Source organism: Hemitrygon akajei, chromosome 12 (genome assembly GCF_048418815.1).
Source record: "Hemitrygon akajei chromosome 12, sHemAka1.3, whole genome shotgun sequence".
Lineage (NCBI taxonomy): Eukaryota > Metazoa > Chordata > Chondrichthyes > Myliobatiformes > Dasyatidae > Hemitrygon > Hemitrygon akajei.
Window position 1 is genome coordinate 95,410,322 of NC_133135.1, and position 25,616 is coordinate 95,435,937.

At 41.6% G+C, this 25,616-nt stretch overlaps 1 protein-coding gene across 2 annotated transcripts in view; it reads left to right on the plus strand.

Annotated features, from left to right (window-relative positions):
- stx6 (syntaxin 6) overlaps nucleotides 1–4,240 on the plus strand; it is a 48,722-nt gene extending 44,482 nt beyond the window's left edge. For both annotated transcript variants that reach the window (XM_073063694.1, XM_073063695.1), the window contains one exon: nucleotides 755–4,240. In XM_073063694.1, the coding sequence (XP_072919795.1) occupies nucleotides 755–831 (77 nt within the window). In that variant the 3' untranslated portion in view covers nucleotides 832–4,240. The remainder of the gene's footprint in view (nucleotides 1–754) is intronic.
- The last annotated feature ends 21,376 nt before the right edge of the window (nucleotides 4,241–25,616 follow it).

Sequence of the window (25,616 nt, forward strand, 5' to 3'; positions counted from 1 at the left end):
GTTAAGGGGAGAATGTGGTGCAGCCAAGCTCCGTTCCATAACTACCCAATCTAAATCAACATCAGCCCTGTCCCAATGTTTAGCTAACTTGGTCATTTCAAAGGATAATTTATATGCCCTGATGTCTGGTAGACTGAGCCCACCCATGTCCCTGGACATACACATCTTACTTATTTTAATTCTAGGCTGCTTCTTATCCCATAGAAAGTCACTAATTATTTTGTTGTGTTGCTTGTAGATCGAATCTGAAATATTTAAAGGAAGCATCATAGAAAGATAGTTAAACTGAGGTGCTATGACCATTTTAACTACATTGACTGTACCCCAGAGTGGCAGTCTCGGTGCCCCCCACTTATCCAGATTATTTCTTATCCTACTCAATAATGGATCATAATTTAAAATAATTATTTAATCCAAATTCTGACCTTTCTTAAACAAAGGAACAACATTGGCTATTTTCCAGTCTTCTCAGTGCAAGAGCTGGAGCATTGTGACTAAACACTTCCTTCTTTGCTTGGCTTTGTCTGGAATGATCCAAATGACAAACCTAGTCTAATGAGGGTGGTGGAGGATAGTGTTAGGAAAGAGTTTGGAAGGTCACTCACCGTACAATCAAAACCAACTGGAAAAGACACTTGTCTTCTGTATGATGCATTCTTTGTACCTGACATAAACCAGACCAACTTCCCTTATAGTCAACAAGGAAAAGGAAAATAGATATTTATTCAGCTTTTCTTTTTGTTTCATCCTACAGATCGACGGCAATGGTGTGGAATCATCGTTCTACTAATCATCTTGGTTGTGGTGCTGATACTGTTATTTACTCTCTGACCTGAACTGTTTGTGCAAGGGATAAATAGAGGAAGGAGCAGTGGTAAGAGGGAGGACAGAAGAAGAACCTGCCACTCTCTGGTGCTACTGTCTAGGCTGACCAGTCCCTGGGCCTTTGGTTGCTGAGTATGAAAAGTTTGTGCACCCCACCCATCTTCACTGCAATCACTGTTATTTTTTTACCTGCAGGGTCACTGCTGAATGTCTCGATTTAAATTGTTCATTCACAAAAATGCTGAGGGATTTACCCAAGGTCATGTGAACATTGGAAGTATAGGGTTGCACCCAGCGTTGTTCCCCACAGGATAGAAGAATATTGTTTTCCATGGATTTGGGAAAGAGGATTTTAGAGCCTTTGGCTTCCTAGTAAGTTTATATTTCTCCTAGAAGTAGTGCCCTTGATGGTTTGAGTGTGTACAGAAGGCTGTTGGGTACACTGCTGGCCAAGCAGACCACAAGACCCCAGTTTTAAGTATTGGTTTATGCAGAGTCAGCTAATTATAATTGGTCACAGAAGTAGTAGAATTAAAATCAAACTCCTGCTATTTGCTGTACTATGTGCAGATCAGAGGTATGGCCAGAATTGTGCTAGGCTGCGGTGCTTTCAATAATTAAACAACTTGTGTAGACAACAGCAGTTATTGAAAGCTATAATCACTGTTATCTCTGATTTCCACAACCCTTTCAACAGAGGAGAGAGGAATCTGTGATTAGGTTTAGATCATGAATGACCATATCCAGATATTTTGTGAGAATTCACAATGCAGAAACTCCTAGCATTAATTATTCCTCTTGGGAAATGGTTACTCAAGTGTTATGCAGGAACAAAATATGTGATGGGGTCACAGGTAGCCATTAAAGTGTTGGACTAGTATAGTGCAGACCATTAGCCTCATGTATCAGAAATGAAGAATCTGGAACTGTCTTGCAATCTCATGTTTCTGTTGGGCTGACCCACGTCTGCTTGTCTAACAGGCTGGGTAATGAGTTCATAAATGTGAAACTGCCATGGGCTTGGAAAATGCTATTCACAGGTGGTATTAAATTTACTTCTTGTCCTCACGTTTCTGTGCATTGTAGCATTTCTCTGCACTGGCATGTGATTGTGTTCAAATGTACTCTACCACCCCCATACATTTGAATAGCAACAGAAATCTCACAGTACATGCTTTTTTTTAACATGATAGATGGAATGAAGTGAGGGGCTAGAGTATGGGGATTGAGGTGGAAGGGGTGAAGTCGTCCCCAGGTAGAATATTCTATACTCAGAGAAATTCAGGTAAATACAGTATTAATTTTCAATTAGTTGGTAACTGTTTTGTTGTCCTTCCTCATCCTGCCATAAAACCATCTTTCCTACAAGTTCAAACAGACCATATATGCCTCTGTTATTTCTCAGTCCACTTCTTTAAATGACGGATGAAAGTTCAAGGTAAACTAGATGCTCTGAGGTTGTCACCATTAAATTGTTCATACTGTTTTTATCTCCGTAGCACATACACATCATACCTTTGATTAGCACTGACTACTCTGCAGTCTTTACTCCAAACAAAGCTGGTGTCTTTTGGCCGTCACACAGTTCCAGAGTCTCCTTTCTTACCATAGGAGAGAGCCAAAGGTAACAGTTACACTGCCAGTAAATGGCACATAAAAGAACTTATCAGAACCAGTTAGGTCCATAGGCTTCCCTTTCTCTCTCCCAAAATAATTTGTACAAAAAGGCTGAACAGCACCCCCCCCCCTCCTGTAAACCCTTTGCATAGCTGAACTGCTGCAGGTTAGGCAGTGTTGGTGTTAGAACAGCTGACATTTGCTTGTGCCCTGATACTTTGTGGGAAAGAGAGCCAGACAGGCTGCCAACTGCAGTACAGCAGGTGTGAATGTACCTGGTTTTGTCTGTAAACCCAGTGGGACTGGGCTCACCCTGCACATAATCACAAGCTGGGTAGCCACAGTAAACAGGGCGATATTTGAAATTAGAGGGTGACTAGAAGATAAAGAATCTGAAGGGGAGTTATATTTAGTTAAATCATTGAAGGACTTGATAGGAGGACACTGGCTGGAAATGCTTGTACACATGGTCATAGCTACAAAGGGTACACAACCATTTTGGATTTCAGTACTTCACACCACTGACCAGACATTTTCATTGCTGAATTGTTCAGTTAACGTCACTGTTGAGGAAGACCAGAGACACACCCTGGCCTCAACAGTTTGAAGTGGTTGAAAATGCCTTAACTGGTATTAGTAAAGAGCTGTGACGTAATGTAGGTGGATGGTAAAGAAATGCTCAATAACCATTGTCTAATTGAACACTGGAATTGACTCAAAGGCCTAACAGGCTCCTGCTGTTAATTATTTTTGTAAAACCCAAGAACCAAATTAAATATTTTAATTTTTTCAATACAGTACCAGCATGAGATATACACAGATGATTTTAAAAGAAAGACTTTACGGTGGTTATATGATAACAGAAATATTTAAATCATAAATATTTTGTTGTTCTAAACTGGCCAGTGTGATGTTAAGATGTTCCAGATATCTTTGGGTCAAATGTTCATATCAGACTATTGTACTTGTGGCTTGATGTTATCTTGCAGAATCTCACAGTTCAGGCATTGATGAAAGCTTCACAGAAATGAAGCACTGACCACTAACACCCAACTTCCATAAAATCCTAACACCTGTTGGAGTTGTGGTTGCTCACTTTGACAATGGGGAGGCAACATCTGCACTTTGCATGAAAGGAATTTGACAGAATAGATTGCCATCAGTCATTCTAATGTGTGGGCTTTAGTTCTGATCAATACTTACCCTCAACCAGCTGCTTTCCTTGGGAGGTCTACTAACAATTCTCAAATCAACATCATACATTAGGGTTTGACTAATTTGTCAAATTGGCCTTCTCTGCTGCATTAGTGTCAGGTGTTGCTTACTGGCAAAGCCATGCATTCGAATTCCAGTCCAGAGCCCTGAAACCAGTGCAGTACCTGGGGAGGGCTATGCTTTCCACAAGCCACCACCTTTCAGATGAAACGTCCAACTGAGGTCTTATCAGTTCTTTTGGATGGATAGAAAATAAAAGATCCCACTGCGCTATCCTAAAGAACAGGGCAGAAATGAACCATGGTAGTTTGGCCAGTTTTATTCCTTCATGTGCATTGGGAAAACCCAGTTCTCTGGTTAATGTTAGATTGCTGTTTGGGATCTTGGTGTGCACACATTGCATGTCATACTTCCTACATTACAGCAGCAATTGCAGTTGAAAAGTATCTAATTGACCATAAAGTGTTTGGATTGTTTTTAAGTTGGTGAAAGGTGCTATATAAATGCAAATCTTTACAAGATTACTGTGTGTCTTTTCATATAAACAATGATGTGATTTACAAATAAATGATGCATGATAATACTCATGTGTTTTCTTTTCTGGCTACTAGCTTATTTTGAGATTCTGATTCCTGATTCTGGATAGCCCAGCTAGGAGAAACATTGTTCCTACATCTACCCAAGCTTCATGAGAATTCCTGTTTTCAATGAGTTAACCTTATTCTCTAAACTCCAGAGTTTAGGCACAAATCTGCTTAATTACTGCTCATACAATAAGCCAACCATCCTAGAAATCAAATCAGGTAAATACCTTCATTGCAAGGACATTCTTAATAAGAGAGATCAGATCTGTTCACAGTATTACAGGTGTGGCCTCAAAGGTCCTGAAGTGATTGGAGTGAGATAGCTTTTGTATTCAAATCCTGTCGTCATGACATACCATCTGCCTTCCTAATTGCATTCTGAGCCTGCATACTATCTTTTAGTGAAATGTGTTTAAGCGTATCCAAATCCCTGTCAACACCAGCACTTTCCAATCTTGCACAATTTAAAAATTACACGTATTTTTTCCACGTCGCTTTTTGGATCTCTCTGTCCATGCCCTTAATGATTTTAACATCTCACAACTTCCTCTGTTCCAAGAAGAACAACTCAGCTTTTTCAGTCTATCCACATAATAATGTTTCTTTGTTTCTGAAATTATTCTAGTAAATGTCTTCTGTATTTTCTAAAGCCTTCACACCTTTTCCAAAGAGCAGTACCCAAAACAATCCATTTTTTTTCTTTTTCTCTCTCTTCTCCCCCCCCCCCACCTCTTTTTCTTCTTCTCCCCTCTTTGGGGCTGTACACTTTATATTGCTGCACTTTATTGTTCCAAAGTGGTTGATTCATATCTTTAGCTGGTACATTTACCATTGTTTATCTCTAACCTCTTGGAAGTCTTGACAATTTGCTACAATTCTTCTGTTGCTGCACTAAAATCTGCCTTTCAGAAGGCAGTGCCTCTGGTAAAAATAAATCTCTGAGCTACAATGTACATTTATCTTGAGTGTGAATAGAAGCTATCTATTGTTTCTCTATTTCCTGCCATTTTACTGTGTTTTTGTATCAGTCCTGCTATTGTCTCTCTTAATCCATGGAATTCATTTGGAGAAGGTTCACTGGAATGGGTGGGATATCAAATGTAAAAATTAAGAGGTGTGATAGGTACCGGTTTAGAAACATAAAATCCTGCAGAGTCTTGAGAGGATGTGGGAGAATCAGCAATGTGGGGCTGAATTGATAGTGAGATCAATCACAATCATATTGAATGAAAGAGCTGTTTTAAGGGGTCCAGTGTTTAAATTTATAATCCCATATGAGGCTAATCAAAATAATTTTGAAAGTCCATATCAGCCACATTTTCTTCACTGACCTTGAACTTGAAAGAATTTGTAAAGCTTTGGTTGATAACGGAGAGGGCAGGGAAAAATCTAGAGCAGAACTGCAGAATTGGAGGAGGAATAACTAATGGGATGTGAGAGGATCTGGCTAGTGTAATGTAAAAGCAAAGACTATCTCGTAAAGCTTCTAGAACAGGAGATATATCAGATACCAACTAGATACATTTCCACAGGAGAAGGGCAGGGAAACCGAGGCCACAGCTCACTAATTGCAAAAGAACGAGGGGAGTATAATAAAGAGTAAACTGTATATTCAGTGAATAATTCAACTAAAGGTAACTGGGAAAGTGGATTGGTAAAACAAAAATGTGAGAGTACAAAGCCTAATTGAAAAGTTTTATAAATACAAAGTGGATGTTAGTAAGAATTAAGATGGGGTGGGGACTAATAAAGATGGATGTACAAAAATAGTGCAAGGCTGAAACATTAATGAATACTTAGTACCAATTTTATGGTGAGATACTGCCAAACTCCCCACTGGTAGTGGCAGTAATAATTGAGAAAATGAAAATTGAAAAGGAGGAAGGGATGGCTATGCTTGAAGTAAGTACATCACCAAGACCAAATGTGATACATTCTACGTTACCAAAGTAACTGGAGGTGAAGATTGTACAAGAGCTCACTAGAATCTTCCATTGTTTCTTAGGTGCAGGAAAGATATCATAGGACTGGAAAACAGCAAAGGTGATGTCCCGGATCAGAAAAGGCTATAAAGGTGTGCCAGGAAACAATGGGACCATTGATTAACCTCAGTGAAGGGAAGTTTTTAGAAAAAATAATGCCTCTCTAGTATTACACATTTCATCCTAGGGAAAAAGATACTGCCTGTCTATGCTTCTCATAATCTTGCAAACTTTTATCAGGTCTCTTTTCCGCCACTGAAGAGAAACCAATTCAAATTTGTTCAACCTCTCCTTATTCTCTAATCCAGACAGCATTCCAGTAAATGTCTTGCACCCTCTTCAAGCCTCCACTTCCTTCCGGTAATGGAGCGACAAGAATTGAATGCAGCCTAACCTCTAGTTGCAGCCTAACCAGAGTTTTATAAAGCTGCAACATAACATGACTCTTGAATCCAATGCTTTAAAGGCAAACATACCATATCGCCTAATCAATCGGTGCAGCCATTTTCAGGGAGCTATGGACTTGGACTCCATAATCCCTCTGTACATCACTACTATGAAGGGTATTGCATTAACAGTGGGCTGGCCCTTTACATTTGATCACCCAAAGTGCAATATCTTTCATACTATGATAGATCACCCTGCAGTTTGAAATGAAGAAGCTAAAATCAGATGTAACAGTATTACGGTGGAGTAAAGGAAACTACAGAGGCATAAGAGAGGAGCTGGCCAAAGTTGTTTGGAAAGGGACACTGGCAGGGAATTTATTCAATCATTGTAGCAGAGCAGCAATGACTGAAGATCTAGGAGCATTCTAAAGGGAGGATGGAACAACTGTGGCTGACAAGGGAAGTCAAATACAGCATAAAAACAAAATAGAGTGGTTTATAATATAGCAAAAAAAAGAACAAATTTAGAAGATTAGGAAACTTTTAAAAAACTAACAGAAGAAAACCAAAAAAATAATGAGAGAAAAGATGAAATATGAAGGTAAGCTGGTCAATAATGTTACAAGGATCTTCCCTTTAGTAATAATGATCATGGGGGCACAGAGAGAATCTGTAATTCTCAACAAGTATGTTTATTGTCTCAATGGGAGAACAGGTGAATTTACACAATTGTGTACCTGTGTGCACACCTACTAAGTTTTCCTGACCTTTCATGAACAGTTAAAGAATAGAAAAGATAATACCATGTTCCTCATAGTCCCATTTCAAATCTCCACATCCATGGGGTACCTCACATCCACGATGTGATGACTAGAGAGAGTCATCACTGCCCTGCATCTGAAAACCTCTGGTTTTCATACTCATTCTTTACCAGTTCAAATGTTGCCTTTCAGTGTAATTGGCTATGGGTCATCTGACTGACACCTTCTTATTGACTCTGGTCCAGAAATGACAGCTGGTAATCTATGACTCTTTGTTTAAAATCAGTTACCAAACCTGCAACCAGCTCGAATCTCTCAGGACAGACACAGACCCCAACATTCAAAAACCTGGATGTTATACTGTATCAAAGAACACTTCACAAATAACTTCTGATTTGGATATGATCTCTAGACCAGCAGGTTACCTGCAACAACATTGTGTCTACTTTAAAACACTGATCAAGCCATGCAAGTTTATTTCACAAAATGGAAGGTGTACAGCTGTTCACAAAATGGCAGCCTCCATTTCTTCAAGCACCTAGCAAGAACAAAGACAATTGGTCTGTCTACTTCCACCGTCCTTGATTCATTAAAATTCATAGATTTGTAGATAGTATTTATTCTGGCCAACAATAATATAAAAAAGTATAGCACAAGTTTTTTTCAGATATATAAAGAGTAAAAGAGTGGATAGCAGACCACTGGAAAATGACATTGGTGAAGTGGTAATGGGAAACAAAAAAAAAATGGTGGATAAACTCAATAAGTATTTTGTGCCAGTCTTCACTGTAGAGCATACCAGCATTATGCCTGAGATTCAAGAGTGTCAGGGGAAGAAGTGAGTGTAGTCACTATTGCTAAGGAGAAGGTACTTGGGAAGCTGAAAGGTAGATAAGTCACCTGGACTAGATTGGCTACACCAGTGTCCTGAAACAGGTAGTTGAAGAGATCGTGGAGGCATTACTAATGATCTTTCAAGGATCACTAGATTCTGGAATACTTCCGGAGGACTGGAAAATTGTAAATGTCACTCCACTCCACTGTTCCCTCCGAACACCATGGGTGTGCGACCGCGCAGTAACTGAAATGCTCCCATTCACATAGCCTTTGTTGCTGGGCAGCAAGAATTTTCTCTTATAATGTTTCCTTAAAATGCCACACAGTTTTCAGGCCATGTAAAACTTTCTGCTCAGAGCAATGGTTGGTCTGCACAGCTGTAAAAAATATAAATATTAATATTGTTCTACTGTTTAAGAACAGTAGGAAGTTAAAGACAGGAAATCATAGGATGTTAGCTTGACTTCGCTGGTTGGTAAGCTGTTGGACTCCATTACTAAGGATGAGGTTTCAGGGTACTTGGAGGCACATAATAAAATAAGCCAAAGTCAGAATGGTTTCCTTAAGGGGAAACCTTGCCTGACAAATTTGTTGGAATTCTTTGAGGTAACTTGAATCACACAGGATGCTCAACAGCTTTGACAGAGTTTGAATGCTATTACCTTCTACAAATTCAAACCAAGTAATAGATGTGACAACAAAGTTTGCCTTCTATGCTTGCTTTGTCTGACAGAACATGAAGGCACCTTCAGGAATTCTTATCAACAACCTGTCAACAACCATCTGATCTCAGTCTCTGAGGCCAATGTGAGAGCATCCTTCAGGATGGTGATCCCATGGAAAGCATCCTGCCCAGATGGATACCTGGCCAAGTGCTAAAGACCTGTGCTGATCAACTGGCTGAAGCATTCAGCCTCTTACTTCAGCAGTCTGAGGTACCCACCTGCTTCAAGTAGGCTTCATTTATACCGGTGCCCAAGAAGAACATGGCAACCTGTCTCAGTGACAGGTTAGTGGAACTTCACAGTGATTAAACACATCAACTCCTGCCTGAATAGTGACTTGGGTCCACTCCGATTTGCCTACCATCACAACAGGTCACCAGCAAATGCCATTTCATTGGCTTTTCATTCAATGCTTGAACATCTGGACAGCAAAGATGTGTATATCAGATGCTCTTCGTCTACTACAGCTTGGCATTCAATACTATCATCCTCTCAAAACTAATCAATAAGCTCTAAGACCTAGGCCTTAATAGTTCCTTATGCAACTGGATCCTCAATTTCTTCCCTTGCAGACCCCAGTCAGTTTAGATTACCAACAACATCTCTTCCACAATCTCCATCAGTACCGATGCACCACAATGGTATGTGCTTAGCTCTTGCTCTTCTCAATTTATACTTATGACTGTGAGGCTAAGTTCATCTCCAAAGCCTTATTTTAGTTTGCTGATGACACCACTGTTGTTGGCTGAATGAAAAGTGGTGACGAATTAGCATTTAGGAGGGAGATTGAGAATCTGGCTGAATGGGGCAGCAGAACAACTCCTCACTCAACATCAGCAAAACTAAAGAGCTGATTATTGACTACAGAAGAAAGAAACCAGACGTCCATGAGCCAGTCCTCATCAGGGGATCAGAGGTGGAGAGGGTCGGTAACTTTAAATTCCTAGGCATTATCGGCTTTTTAGTTTTCTGATGTTGAGTGAGAAGTTGTTCTGCTGCCCCGTTCAGCCAGATTCATCAGGAAGGAGATACAAGAGCCTTAGGTCCCACACAACTAGTTTCAATAACACTTATTTCCCCTCAACAATCAGGCTCTTGAACCAGAGGGGATAACATCACTTCACTCACCACAACACTGAACTGTTCCCACAAGCTAAGGACACACTTTCAAGTGATAGAGTGGAGTTTCTGAGGCTTTAGCTCTTCGAGGCTTCAGTCAGAGAAGGCAAAAAAAATTTTTTTTAGATCATTGGGCTCTCTTCCAGGTAAGGTTGGACCTGCACAGGAGAAACAGTTTGCATCTGAACTAGAAGTGGACTAATATCCTAGTGACTAGGTTGCTAGTGCTGCATGGGGCGGAGGGGGAATTAAACTAGAGTTGCAGGGGTATGGGAACCAGAGTGTCAGAACAGATAGCGGAGAGATTGTGGAGACATGTTGTTAAGACCTCAAACAAAGTCAGGAATGAAAAGGTTGATCATGGTGCAACTAATATCCTGAGCTGCGGATAATTCAATGTGAGAAGTATCAAAGGAAAGGTGGATGAGCTCAGGGCATGGATCAATACCTGGAATATTGTAGCCATTAGTGAGACTTGCTTTCAGTAGGGGAAGAACTGGCAGCTCATTATTCCAGTGTTACATTGTTCTAGAGGCGACAGAGTGGGAAGGATTAAAGGAGGAATGGTGGTGTTACTAGACAGGGAAAATGGCATGGCAGTACTCCATCAGACCAGACTGGAGAACTCCTCTAGGGAGACATTATGGGTGGAACTAAGAAATAAGAAAGCTGTGACCACTTTAATAGGGCTATATTACAGACCACCCACAGTCCAAGGGATTTAGAGGAACAAATTTGTAGAGAGATCGCAGACTGTTGCAAAAAAAAGTTCTTACAGTGGGTAATTTTAACTTTCCACATATTGACTGAGACTCTCATACTGTAAAATGACTAGCTATAGATAGAGTTTGTCAAATATGTTCAAGAAAGTATTCTTAATCCGTACATAGAAGTCCCGACGAGAGAGTGTGCAATACTGGATCTGCTATTAGGGAATGAGACAGGGCAGGTGACAGAAGTTTGCATAGGAGAACACTTTGCATCTAGTGATCACAATGCCATTAGTTTCAAAGTAAATATGCAAAAAGTTAGGTCTCATCCATGCTTGAGAATCTAATTTGGAGAAAGGTCAATTTTGATGGTATCAGAAAGGATCTGGCAAGTGTGGATTGGTACAGGCTGTTACCTGGAAAAGGTGTACAAGTGGGAGGCCTTCTTAAATGAAATTTTGAGAGTACAAAGCTTGTATATGCCTATCAGAATAAAAGGTAAAGATAACAGGTGTAGAGAACCTTGGGTTTCAAGAGACATTGAGACTCTGGGTAAGAAAAAGAAGGAGGTGCATAGCAGGTATAGGCAGGTAGGGACAAAAAAGGTGCTTATGGAGTATTAAAAATTCAAGAGAATACATAAGACAGAAATGGGGGGGGATGCTAAAAGAAGGCAGACAAGGTGAAGGAGAATCCCAAGGGATTCTACAGATATGTTAAGAATTGCAAGGGACAAAATTGATGAGATCAGAATGGTAATCCATGTGTGGAGCCAAAAGAGATGGGGGAGATCTTAAGTGAATTTTTACATCTGTATTTACTCAGGAGATGGACACAGTGTCTATAGAAGTAAGGCAAAATGGCATTAAATTTGTTTACAGTTTACAGAGAAGGCAAATTAGGATGCTTAGATACCCAGGGCCTGACAAGGTGTTTCTTTGGACCCTGCTGGAGGGAAGTGCGGTAATTATTGTGGCCCTAACAGAGATAATTAAATCATCCTTAGTGACAGGTGAGATACCAGAAGGATATCATTAGGATAGCTAATGTTGCTCTGCTGTTTAAGAAAGGCTCTAAAAATAAATCAGGAAATTATAGGCTGGTGAGCCTGACATCAGTTGTGGGAAAGTTATTGGAAGTTGTCTTAAGGGACTGGATAGACATGGATGTCTTAAGGATAGTCAGCATAACTTAGTGCGTGGTAGGTCTTGTCTAACCAATCTTATAGAGTCTTAAGAGAGTTTTTCAAGGATGTTACCTGGAATGTTGATGAAGACAAGGCAGTTGATGTTGTCTACATGGATATGACAGGGTCCTACAAGAAGGCTGTGTTCAAGATGTGTTCAAGATGTGGTAGTAAAATTGATTAGACTTTGGCTTTGTGGGAGAAGCCAGAGAGTGTTAGTGGAGGATTGCTTCTCTGAGTGGAGGCCTGTGACTAGTGGTGTGACACAGGAATCAGTGCTGTATCTGTTGTTGTTTGCCATCTATATCAGTGATCTGGATGATAATGTTGTTAACTGGATCAGCAAATTTGTGGATGACACCAAGACTGGGGGTGTAGTGAATAGTGAGGAAAGCTATCATGACTTGCAGCAAGATCTGCATCTTCTGGGAAAATGGGCTGGACAATGGCAGATGGAATTTAATGCAGACAAATGTGAGGTGTTGCACTTCAGTCGGACCATCTAGGGTAGGTTTTACACAGTGAACACTAGGGGACAGAAGAGTGCGGTAGAACAAAGAGATCTGGAATTCATTGAAAGTTTTTTCACAGGTCAATAGGGTCATAAAGAAAGGTTTTGGCACATTGGCCTTCATGAATCAAAGTATTGAGTACAGGAGATAAGATGTTATGTTGAAATTGTATGAGACATTGGTGAGGCCTAATTTGGAGTACTCTGTGCAGTTTTGGGCACCTGCCTACAGGAAAGATGTAAACAAGGTTGAAAGAGTACAGAGAAAATTTACAAGGATGTTGCTGGGTCTGGAGGACTTGATTTATATGGAAACATTGAATAGGTTAGGACTTCACTCCTTGGAACGTAGAGGATTGAGAGGAGATTTGATAGAGGTATAGAAAATTATGGGGGACATAGAGTAAGCACAAGCAGGCTTTTTCTATTGAGTTTGGGTGTGACTACAACTAGAAGTCATGCGTTAAGGGTGAAAGGTGAAAAGTTTAAGGGGAACGTGAGGGGAAACTGCTTCACTCAGAGGGTTGTGAGAGTGTGGAATGAGCTGTCAGTGTAAGTGGTGCATGAAAGCTCAAATTCACTGTTTAAGAGAAGTTAGGATAGGTACATGGATGTAGGGGTAGGCAGTACTATGGTTCCAGTGGAGTTCAATGGGACTAGGAAGTTTGAATGGCTCGGCATGATCTAGATGAGCCTGTTTTGTGCTGTACCTGTACTTTTCTATAACTCCTGTTTTGTGCTGTACCTGTACTTTTCTATAACTCTAAGCATTCGACAACTCTTGATATTTATTGCATATTTATTTATTATTATTATTTTGGCTTTTTTCTATTTTTGTATTTACACATTTTGTTGTCTTTTGCACATTGGTTGTTTGTCCATCTTTGCTGTGTGTGGTTTTTCATTGATTGGTATTGTCTTTCTTTGTATTTGCTGTGAATGCCCACAAGAAAATGAATATCAGTGACATATATGGTGACATTAACAGTACATTTACTTTGAACTTCGAAATAACAAGCAGGATAGACTGAGGAGAATTAGTTGATGATGTTTACGTGAAAGCCTAGACAAGGTGCTCCATGTGACACTGTTAAACCCAGAGTCCATGGTATTACAGGAAAGATAATACCAATATGGAAGAAGGCTGGCTAACTGCCAGGAAGCAAAGAGTGGGAATAAAGGGAGCCTTTTCTGATTGGCTGTCAGTGACTAGTGGTGTTCCACTTTGGTTGTTATTGGGGCCACTTCTTTTCACGTTGTATGATGGAATTGATGGCGTTGTGGCCAAGTTTGCAGATACTACACACATATGTGGAGGGGCAGGTAGTGCTGAGGAAGTAGGGAGTTTGCAGAAGGACCTAGACAGATTTGGAGAATGGGCGAAGAAGTGGCAGATGGAATATATTGTAGGGAAAGGTGTATGGTGATGCCCTTAGATAAAAGGAATAAAGGTGTAGATTATTTTCTAAATGGGAAGAAAATTAAGTAAACAGCTGTGCAAAGAGACTTGGGGGTTCTCATGCAGGATCCCCTAAAGGTTAAGTTGCAGGTTGAGTCAGTGGTAAGGAATGCAAATGCAATGCTAGCATTCATTTCAAGAGTACTAGAATATAAAAGCAAGGATGTAATGCTGAAGTTTAGAAAGGCATTGGTCAGATCACACTTGGAGCATTGTGAGCAGTTTTGGGCTCTTTATTAAGAAGGGATGTGCTGTTATGGGATAGGGTCCAGAAGATGTTCATGAGAATAATCCCAAAATTGAAAAGGGTTAATATATGAGAGCACTTGATGTCTCTGAGGCTGTACTCACTGCAATTTTAAAGAAACTCATCGAATATTGAAAAGCCTAGATCAGTGGTTCCCAACCTTTTTTTGGCCATGCCCCACCTAATCACCTCTAAAATCCTGATGCCCCCTGTGGTGATATATAATTCTTATTATTCAAAAAGTGAACTCCTATTCACCTGGAGGAAGCCTAAAAGACCATTAACTTGGTTTAAACAAGCTTCCAAAGAACATGGCATTCATGAAAGAGAAAAATAAAAGAACCAAAGGACTGTTAAAGTTCTGAGGAAGAAATTACTAAGAAATTGTAAAAAAAAAGAACATTAAGTGATATTAAAATAATAATAATAATAATTAATGAATAAAACAATGCCGATTCGTTTCTACAGCATACAAAGACAGATACACCGTTTAAAAGAGATGACGCAATGTACACACCTTCACACCACCAAGAACCGAAAGCTACTGCAAAAAGCAGCATTGGCGCGACCTCGTATGAGTTTCTTACGCATTTGGACTTGTTCATTCGTTCCTTCCTACATCAGTCAATTCATTAATTTAATTATGAAAGCCATTTGATGGTTGTAATGATGGTGGTACACTATATATACAGTACATACGCAATTACACATGTACATACACACCAGTATTTTTATGTATGCATACTGTATATACACATATGTATTAACTCACACACACACTCATACTCACACAGACTTACTAGAAAAAATTCGCTGTTAATAACTCATTCTCAAATTGCCCCCCTTAAAAATCAAATTACCCCCCGTGGGGCGTATGCCCCACGTTGGGAACCACTGGCCTAGATAGAGTGGATATGGAGAGAATGTTTCATATAGTGGGGGTGTCTAGGGCGAGGATATGTATCAGAATAGAGGCACAGTCCTTTAAAACAGAAATGAGGAGGAATTTCTTTAACCGGAGTGTGTTGGATCTGTAGAATTTGTTGCCAGAGGTGGTTGTGAAGACTAAGTCATTGGGTATATTTAAAGTGGAGGTTGATAGGTTCTTTATTTGTAATTGTGTCAAAGGTTACATGGAGAAGACAGGAGAATGGGGTTGAAAGCCATGATGGACTCTGCTAATTCTGCTCCTATACCTTATCAGGTATGTTTGTGGTCTTCTGCTGTTGATTCATTATAGATCCAAGTATGTATGAGGCAAACACAATTGGAGGCAAGGATTATCATTTCCTTTCCCCACTGCACCAGATACACAACTATACCCTCTGTAAAAATGGCACTACTCACTAATCACTATCACAGCAGTGTAATCATGTACTAAATGCACACAACAGTGGGCATATCCAATGCAGAGCAGCAACAAATGATCTGCCCATCAATCACTATTATTATACCAGACAGTAGCCATTAGTAGCCACTGTTGTATATGACAGTGTACATCAATCATCAATACACTACTTGACAGTATTCAATAGCCACAAGATATCTCCAGATTAATCACTGTGTTACTAAGAGTCATCTATCATTCACTACTGATTAATAAAACACAATTACTTAATAGTAGATAATGGTTCATTGATTATTGCAGTGTGCAAATTGATCATTAATGCATAACAGATGCTCATTACCCTGAGTGATGCCCATTAAACAATATGATTGTACAACAGTGTGCAATATTCACAATTATTAAACATATCAATTAATCACTTGCGAGATGAGATATCCATTAATCACCACTAAACTACACATCAAGTCCATAACCACATTAACAAGCAGCAGACAATTAATGCCTGTCATCATGATTTCTATGCAATCACATTTTTCCCTGTCCATGAATATTACCCAATACCCCACTATTACCACTACACAACTATGATGTTTATCACTACACTTACCTGTTAATCACCAGGACTATACATTACAGGGCGTATTAATCACAATTACTGAACATAATAGTGTCCATCAGTCTTAGCCAGGGCGGCATCTTTTGACCATTAACTAGTAGTATAGCACAGTGCCTTTAATCACCATTACTTGCTAGAGCCTTCCCTGTTATCGCTATTACATTATTACTACTACTACTACTGCATAATGCCGACTGATGGTATAAGTGGCATCCACACCGGGCTTTGAGGTTTGAATCCTGCCAGCCCCTTGCACAATTTCCACCTGTGCTTTGAGTGTCAAGCTAGCAACTCAACCTTGTGAAACAAACTGAAAAAATGCCAATGAACTGGCAGGGATTGCCGCCTGATGTGCCACAAAGCTATCACTCATTAATCACTCCTACTATTCACTAATCACTATGGTAGTGCAGTGTTTCTATCACTATTACTCAACAGATTACCCTGTTATCACCACAGTGCCTGCTATTTACCCGTACAACATGGTGTCTCTGATCACAGCAAATACTGTGATACTGTTTCAGGTTGAGACCCTCCATCCACACTGGAAAGGAAGGGGTAGAAGCCAGAGTAGGAGGTGTAGGAGGGGAATGAGTACAAGCCAGCGAGAGATAGGTGCGACTGCTCTCCGACTCTTTGACCACGTGCTCACCAAATTCCATCTTTATCCGGTGTTGACTTTAGCCTCCCTACTCTTAGTTGACTCATAATATCTCCCAGGAATTGGGGAATAAGTAAGGTGATTAAATAAATATTAATTCTATGTTTCAATCAATTTTATTCAGCACACTAATATAAGACCATAAGATATAGGAGCAGAAGTAGGCTATTTGGCCCATCGAGTCTGCTCTGCCATTCAGTCATGGGCTGATCCAATTCTTCCAGTCATCCCCATTCCCCTGCCTTCACCTCTTTGATACCCCGGCTAATCAAGAACCTAGCTATCTCTGCCTTAAATACACCCTATGACTTGACATCCACAGCTGCTCATGGCAACAAATTCCACAGCTTTACCGACCTCTGACTAAAGTAATTTCTTCACATCTCAGTTCAAAATGGATGTCCTTCAATTTTGAAGTTGTGCCCTCTTGTCCTAGAATTTCCTACCAAGGAAAATAACTTTGCCATATCTAATTTGTTCAGGCCTTTTAACATTCGGAATGTTTCTATTGTTACGTATTCAGGCAACAATAAATATATATGAGTTAGGCAAGGGTTTTTATAACAAATAACACGTTTATTAAACACTGAAACAAACCCCCTCAAAAGTAAACAAACTCAAATGTCACCGGAACTCAGCTGCTGTGCGGCAGATTCACAGTTCTTAATAGCGTTGCATGTTCAAACAGTTCTTAAAGCGGTATTGAAAAAAAAAAGTTCTTTAAAGCGGTATGCCGAAAGTAAACAGTTCTCTAAAACGGTATGCCGAAAGTTCAAAAGCTCACAGTCCTTTTAAAAGGAGAGACTTTTTAAAGCGATTTAAATTCTCTTCCACGTCGTTGTCCTTCGATTCCCCGGCGTCGAACTTTCCCACGAAGAATTTTATAAAATATAACGGCTTAAAGGTACTGACCTTTCTTCCACACTATTCTCAAATCCTTTCTGGTCATCCCAGGGATTAACAGCGAGAATAGTCAACGAAATCCTTCCGAATGAGGATCACATAAGGTCGTAACCAATCCACCGTCGAAAATCGATTCTCCTCGATTTTTATCTTCCAAACTTTTCTTCACTCTCCACCAGCAAAGAAACCGCTGGCAATGACCTTTTAAACTTTAGGCATTTTATAAAACTTCATTTTTCAACTAAACTGCGTCATCACATTAAATCACGCAGTGACATGAAGTCAGCTTGGCAAATCCCGCCACGAACTGCCCCACCTGACAGGGTGGGTCTTTCTTTTATACCCTGTAAAAAAAACCTGTCACATGACCTCTACTGGCGGGAAAATGACATCACTCCACCATCACAAGACCATTACCTCATATCCAGTATAACTTCAACCCCAGTCATGTGACAAGGGTACCACTGTCACGTGTCACGGGTACGTAACACTATGAGATCCCCTCTCATTCTCCTGAACTCCAGGGAATACAGCCCAAGAGCTGCCAGACGTTCCTCATTCAGTAACCCTTTCATTCCTGGATACATTCTTGTGAATCTTCTCTGAACCCTCTCCAATGTCAGTATATCCTTTCTAAAATAAAGTGCCCAAAACTGCACACAATACTCCAAGTGTGGTCTCACGAATGCCTTATAAAGCCTCAACATCACATCTCTGCTCTTATATTCTATACCTCTAGAAATGAATGCTAACATTGCATTTGCCTTCTTCACAGCCAACTCAACCTGGAGGTTAATCTTTAGGGTATATTGCACAAGGACTCCCAAGTCCCTTTGGATCTCTGCATTTTGAATTATCTCCCCATCTAAATATTAGTCAGCCTGTTTATTTCTTCCACCAAAGTGCACTTTCCAACATTGTATTTCATTTGTCACTTCTTTGCCCATTCCCCTAAACTATCTAAGTCTCTCTGAAGACTCTCTATTTCCTCAACACTACTTGCTCCCCCACCTATCTTTGTATCATCGGCAAATTTAGCCACAAATCCATTAATACCACGTTCCAAATCATTGATATACATAATAAAAAACAGCAGTCTCAACACCAACCCCTGGTAACCGGCAGCCAGCCAGAATAGGATCCCTTTATTCCCACTCTCTGTTTTCTGTTGATCCACCAATACTCCACCCATGGTAGTAACTTCCCTGTAATTCCATGGGCTCTTATCTTGCTAAGCAGCTTCATGCGCGGCACCTTGTCAAAGGCCTTCTGAAAATCCAAGTACACCATGTCTACTGCATTTCCTTTGTCTACCATACTTGTAATTTCCTCAGAGAATTGTAGTAGGTTTGTCAGGCAGGATCTTCCTTTCAAGAAAGCATGCTGGCTTTGGTCTATCTTGTCATGTGCCTCCAGGTACTCCGTAATCTCATCCCTAATAATCAATTCCAACAACTTCCAAACCACTGATGTCAGGCCAACAGATCTATAGTTTCCTTTCTGCTGCCTCCCACCCTTCTTAAATAGTGGAGTAACATTTCCAATTTTCCAGTCATCCAGTACAATGCCAGAATCTATCAATTCTTGAAAGATCATCGTTAATGCCTCCGCAATCTCTGCAGCTACTTCTTTTAGAACCCTGGGGTGTATTCCATCAGGTCCAGGAGATTTATCCACCCTCATACCATTAACTTTCCTGAGCACCTTCTCAGTTGTAATTTTCACTGCACAAACTTCACTTCCCGACACTCTTGAATGTCCGGTATACTGCAGACGTATTCCACTGTGAGGACTGATGCAAAATATGCATTCAGTTCCTCTGCCATCTCTGTATCTTTCATTACAATATCTCCAGCGTCATTTTGTATTGGTCCTATATCTACCCTCAACTCTCTTTTACCCTTTATATACTTAAAAATACTTTGATATTAGTCATCACCTTCCTTTCATAATTCATCTTTTCCTTCCTAACGACATTCATAGATTCCTTTTACAAGTTTTTAAAAGCTTCCCAATCCTCTATCTTCCCACTAACGCTGTCTTCCTTGTATGCCCTCTCTTTTGCTTTTACTTTGGCTCTGACTTCATTTGTCAGTCACGGTAGTGTCCTTCTTCCCTTTGAAAATTTCTTCTTATTTGAAATATACCTGTTTTGCACTTCCCTCATTTTTCACAGAAACTCCAGCCTTGTTCCTCTGCTGTCCTTTCTGCAAATGTCCCTTTCCAGTCAACTTCAGCCAGTTCCTCTCTTGTGCCGTTGTAATTTCCTTTATTCTACTGAAATACTGACATATTTGATTTTACTTTTTCCCTCTCAAATTTCAGTGTGAACTCGATCATATTGTGATCACTGCTCCCTAAGGGTTCCTTAACCTTAAGCTCTCTTATCACCTTTGGATCATTGCACAACACTCAATCCAGCACAGCCAGTCCCCTAGTGGGCTCAACAACAAGTTGTTCTAAGAGCCATCCTACAAATTCTCTCTCTTGAGGGCCAGTACTAACCTGGTTTTCCCAATCCACTTTCATGTTAAAATCCCCAACGATTATCATGACATTGCCTTTCTGACATGCCTTTTCTATCTCCTGCTGTAATTTGTAATCTACATCCCGGCTCCTATATACAATATCTACTAACCTGACCATTAATCATGTGATTATTGGAATATCATTGTTATCTGACTGCTCATCTGAGCTAGTCCCACTTGCCTCCTTTTGGCCCATATCTTCTCTAAACCTTTCCTATCCATGTACATGCCCAAATACCTTATCTAAAACAATAATGAGGTGGCTTACAGGGAAGAAGTCATCTCTCTGCCATAGTGGTGTCAAGAAAACAACCTCTCCCTCAATGTTGCAAACCAAAGGAGCTGGTAGTGGATTACAGGAGGAATGGAGACAGACTAACCCTATTGACATCAATGGATCTATAGGGTTGAGAGGGTAAACAGCTTTAAATTCCTTGACATCCACATCACCAAGGACTTCACGTGGCCTGTAAATGCACAACAGCACCTATTTCACCTTTGGTATTGTTACGTATCCCGTAACTGGATCACTTACCAGCAAAGATAGAGAGGTCCACTGAAGTCTGATGGTACCATTTTTAAACGTTTTTATTTATAAAGGGGCACAAACAGAAGGTTAATACAAACATTTTTGATAGCATACGTCATCAATACTCAATCTAAAGCGCAGGTATAGTAATAATCAATCAGAAATAAGCTCTATCGTTGTCTAGGGGATAATATATTGTCCATTTGGAAATATAACAGTCATTCAACAGTCGGCAGGCTTCAGCCTTTTGGGAACCGCTGGGTTTCCCATGTTGGAGAGAGAGAGAGAGAGATTGGTGAGAAAAGGAACACTTGCCCGGGTCCTTACGAAGCAAAGCGGTGGAATCAGGGGAGTAGGCTTCCCTGTTGTTAGTTAAAAGTGTTTTTCCGTGATTCCAGCCACAGACTCCCGATTCGGAATCTAACGCACATGGCTTCCTTTGACGGGATCGCTATCGTGTCTCCTTGGTGCGTCTAAAGGGGTCGTCCCCCCCCAGACCCTCCTTTATACTTCCTCACGGGATCGCAGGTGTCAATCTCTCTCTCAACCAGCCCACTTTGCCCGAGGGCTTTACACGTGGTCTTCATGAGACAATAGTCAAGGTCGCCTTATTCTGCATCCCGGTGGAACGCGGTATTCAGCACGCCTCTCTCTCTCCCATTTCCTGTGTCTATTCAGCAGGTCTCTCTCTTCTCTTGGGTCATTGACCCCCACCTTCACTAGGGCTCTTGCGATTCTCACAAAGGAGGGGGCTGGTATCATAACACCTCCCCTCTTAAACGTTTTTTACCAGCGGTTAAAAACAGTGGTATAGAGTCTTACAGGATTTTTGAATCTACCACAATACACAAGCTTTTCTTTTCACAGAGTACTACTGTTATACATTCAAGTCAGTATCTAAACCATTAACGATTACAGTGTCCCTTTCTTTAATATCTTAACATCGCGTACCGTACTAAAAATCTTGTAGCATCAGACTTCAATTCAATAACCACCTATTTATTTATGTTTTTCTTCAGCAACAAAACTAAGGAGGTGTGATCTTAGCTTAGGTGCATCTACAAAAGTTTATGCGAATACTAATCGTTTCGGTCGTTTCACTTCACCGGCAGGTCTCCAAAGGGGCTGTCTTTATTATTCACAGGCTTTGGCGCAACCCCGTACAACCTGCTTTGCTGTTTAAAAATGGCATCCCCATTAACCGTCGCCTCTTTTTCGGTGAGTCTCCCCGTGGGGAACTTGAGTAATTTGGCGTGGTGAACTCCCGCCCGTCTCGTTCATCGGGGTCATCTTATCAACACCACTTAGACCATTTCCACCCAATTCTGTAATTTTACCCAGGTGGCTAGCCCTTTTGTCAGGACCATGCAGGCTGATGGGTTTCAGTTCGAACCTTTCCCTCAGGCCGCATTTAAATTTCGGCTTTTTCACAGCGCTCTCTTGAATAACAACAGCGTGTGGGGCACCTTTACATTCCAAATCAACCTGTAATCGATGCGCAGGCACCGCGTTACCAAGCCCTTGTTTCTGTAGCTTGGTTGCTTCTTCTGACACCAATCTAAACTTTAAATTTTCTTCATTCGATTTGGGAACTACAAACTTCCCGTTCCCTTCAATAATAATGTTTATTCCCCCTTGGTCGAGTTCCACTTTAAGGTTCACCACCCCTTCGTGTACCAACACTTGGGAACCCTCCCTTCCCCCAATTACCAGGGTTAACCCTGTCTTCACTAAACCCAGTCCATCTGACCCACAGGGACTGCATTCCTTTTCAACTGAATCAAATACCTCAGACTTGTTCTGAGCTCCATTACTAGGTTCAGTACCACGTGCATCCACATCTTAGACACACTCAAACGGGACATCTGCCTCTCCCAGGCTTTCAATACCCGTACCCTTTTCAAATTCTAAATTCCCCTGATCCTCCCAGTTCCTCTCTGGGCAACTCCCTTCCAGAGTAAACTCAGCACCGCGGGCTGAAACAACCTGGTCTGCCAACCCAGCAGACCTCTCCAAGGTAATGGCATCCTTTTCATCTAGGACTGCCTTCATCTCATTATCGGGAACACCTTGATAACTCTCAACTTCTTCAAACAGGGCTGCCACCCCCGACAGATCATCCATGTCCAACTCTGGACCTTTTAACAGCTTTTTCCGTCTCTCATCTTTATTTCCTACCTCTAGGACCTTTCTCTTCGCTAAGGGAAGATCTCACTCCTCTCCCTTAACCCCTTTCACTTTACTACTCTTCGGTTTACCACCCTCAGAACCCTCGTGGTACAGGGTCGGTAGGACCGTCTCGGCCAAATCAATACTGGCCAGATTTAAACTGCTCGCTTTCTCAGCTGCCTTTCTCGACAGGCTGCGAATGCTCGCGCCTGTGGTACAGACTGGAGATGTGAGGGGCGGGGCTGCAATCCTCACAGGCTGTTTGAGCCGTGTCCAAACCTGCCCCCTGGCTAAATCATTTCCGAATTTCCGAGGAGGACGTCCGCGTCAGTTCTCGGGAATTCTGATGGCACCCCTATTTCGACTGGTCCAGATACCAGCTCACAATCCATAATTACCTGATGTAGGGACACCATTTCTATTCTTGTACCTATCCCCTTCACGGTGACCATTCCCCTTCTCCGACCAAAATCTAGTATCTCACGGCGGATCAACGACAGCTCCACCCCGGTGTCTCGCCAGATTCGGACGGGAATGGGTGGGTCTCCCCCCTTCACGGACACGGTTCCGGGTGACAGCCAAGTCTCTGACCCTTCTCGTACTCTGTCTACCCGGGGCTCTCTCGTCGATTTACTGATTACCACGGCACACCCGATAGGGACCGCTGCTCTCCCTTTTTCTGGCTCCTTTCTCAGAGCAAAGCACCTAGAGGCAATATGTCCTCCTTTCCCACAATTAAAACAGGTCAAGCCCGGAAATCTCGGGCCGCCTGGCCTTTCCCCCTCAACCTTACCACTAGCTCCCGGCGGGACCTCTGCCTCAGCCGGCGGACTTTCCCTACCGTTCCGACGGTCTCTCGGGTAACCTTTTGGCGAGGAAATCTTTATCCTGTGGGTTAGGGCATATTCATCTGCGAACCTAGCAATTTCTGAGATGGACTTATTCGCCTTCTCATTCAAATACATCCGGATCTCCTCCGGAACACACCCTTTTAATTCCTCAATCAGAAATAACTCCCTGATACGCCCATAATCCCCGTCTACCTGTTCCGCAGTGCACCAACGGTCCAAGAGCACACCCTTTTCATAGGCTAGCTCGGTATACGTTTGATTCCACCCTTTCCGTAAATTTCTGAACCTTTGTCTATATGCTTCAGGTACTAGCTCGTAACTCAGGAGAATGGCCTCTTTTACTTTGGCATAATTCTCCGCTTCCCCTTCCTCGACGGCCAAGGCCGCATATGCTCATTGTGCCTTCCCCTTTAACACACTTTGTAACAAAGCCACCCACTGCTCTTTGGGCCACTTTTGATTTACTGCCACCTTTTCAAAAAGCAAGAAATAACTATCAACATCCGACTCTTCGAATGGAGGTACTACCCTCAACTCCCGACTAACATTAAACCTCTCGTCTTGATCTAACCCTAGATCTCTTCGCTCTTTCTTTAACTTCTCCATCTCCAAGTCATGTTCCCTCTGTTCTCGTTTTTCCTCATACTCTCTTTGCTTTTCAGCTCGTTCCCTCTCATTCTCGGCTACTTCTAGCTCCTTTAGTTGGAGCTCCTGCACCCTTTCTTTCTCTCTCTCAGCCGCTTCCAGCTGCTTTATTTTAAATTCATGTTCCAACCTTAATTTCTCCAACTCTAGCTGATCCATCCCACTCGCTGGTACTGTTTCAGGGATATTTTCCACTACCTCAGCTTCGAACACATCCTTCCCAATGTAATACCGAGTTATGGCCTCTCGCACCTCCCACTTTTTCATGGACGACCTCACTTCTGTGAGGTCCAATCCCTTCGCCAAATTTAGCAAGTCTGATTTGGTGGCCGCCTCTAGTGCCTCCACAGTCGGGTTTTTCATAAATTCATCCACGTCCATCTTTGCTGGTTTCCCGTCTGGCTACCCGCGTACCAGATCCAATTTATTTATTTATTTATTTATTTATTGACTTACAAACCTAATTCACTGCCCTCCCAATTAGGTTTCAAATCTCAAGACGAGGCCCCCACGTTGTTACGTATCCCGTAACTGGATCACTTACCAGCAAAGATAGAAAGGTCCACTGAAGTCTGATGGTACCATTTTTAAACGTTTTTATTTATAAAGGGGCACAAACGGAAGGTTAATACAAACATTTTTGATAACATACGTCGTCAATACTCAATCTAAAGCACAGGTATAGTAATAATCAATCAGAAATAAGCTCTATCGTTGTCTAGGCGATAATATATTGTCCATTTGGAAATATAACAGTCATTCAACAGTCAGCAGGCTTCAGCCTTTTGGGAACCGCTGGGTTTCCCGTGTTGGAGAGAGAGAGAGAGATTGGTGAGGAAAGGAACACTTGCCCGGGTCCTTACGAAGCAAAGCCGTGGAATCAGGGGAGCAGGCTTCCCTGTTGTTAGTTAAAAGCGTTTTTTCATGATTCCAGCCACAGACTCTCGATTCGGAATCTAACACACATGGCTTCCTTCAAAATGGCTTCCCACTACGACGGGATCGCTATCGTGTCTCCTTGGTGTGTCTAAAGGGGTTGTCCCCCCCAGACCCTCCTTTATACTTCCTCATGGGATCGCAGGTGTCAATCTCTCTCTCAACCAGCCCACTTTGCCCGAGGGCTTTACACGTGGTCTTCATGAGACAATAGTCAAGGTCGCCTTATTCTGCATCCCGGTGGAACGCAGTATTCAGCACGT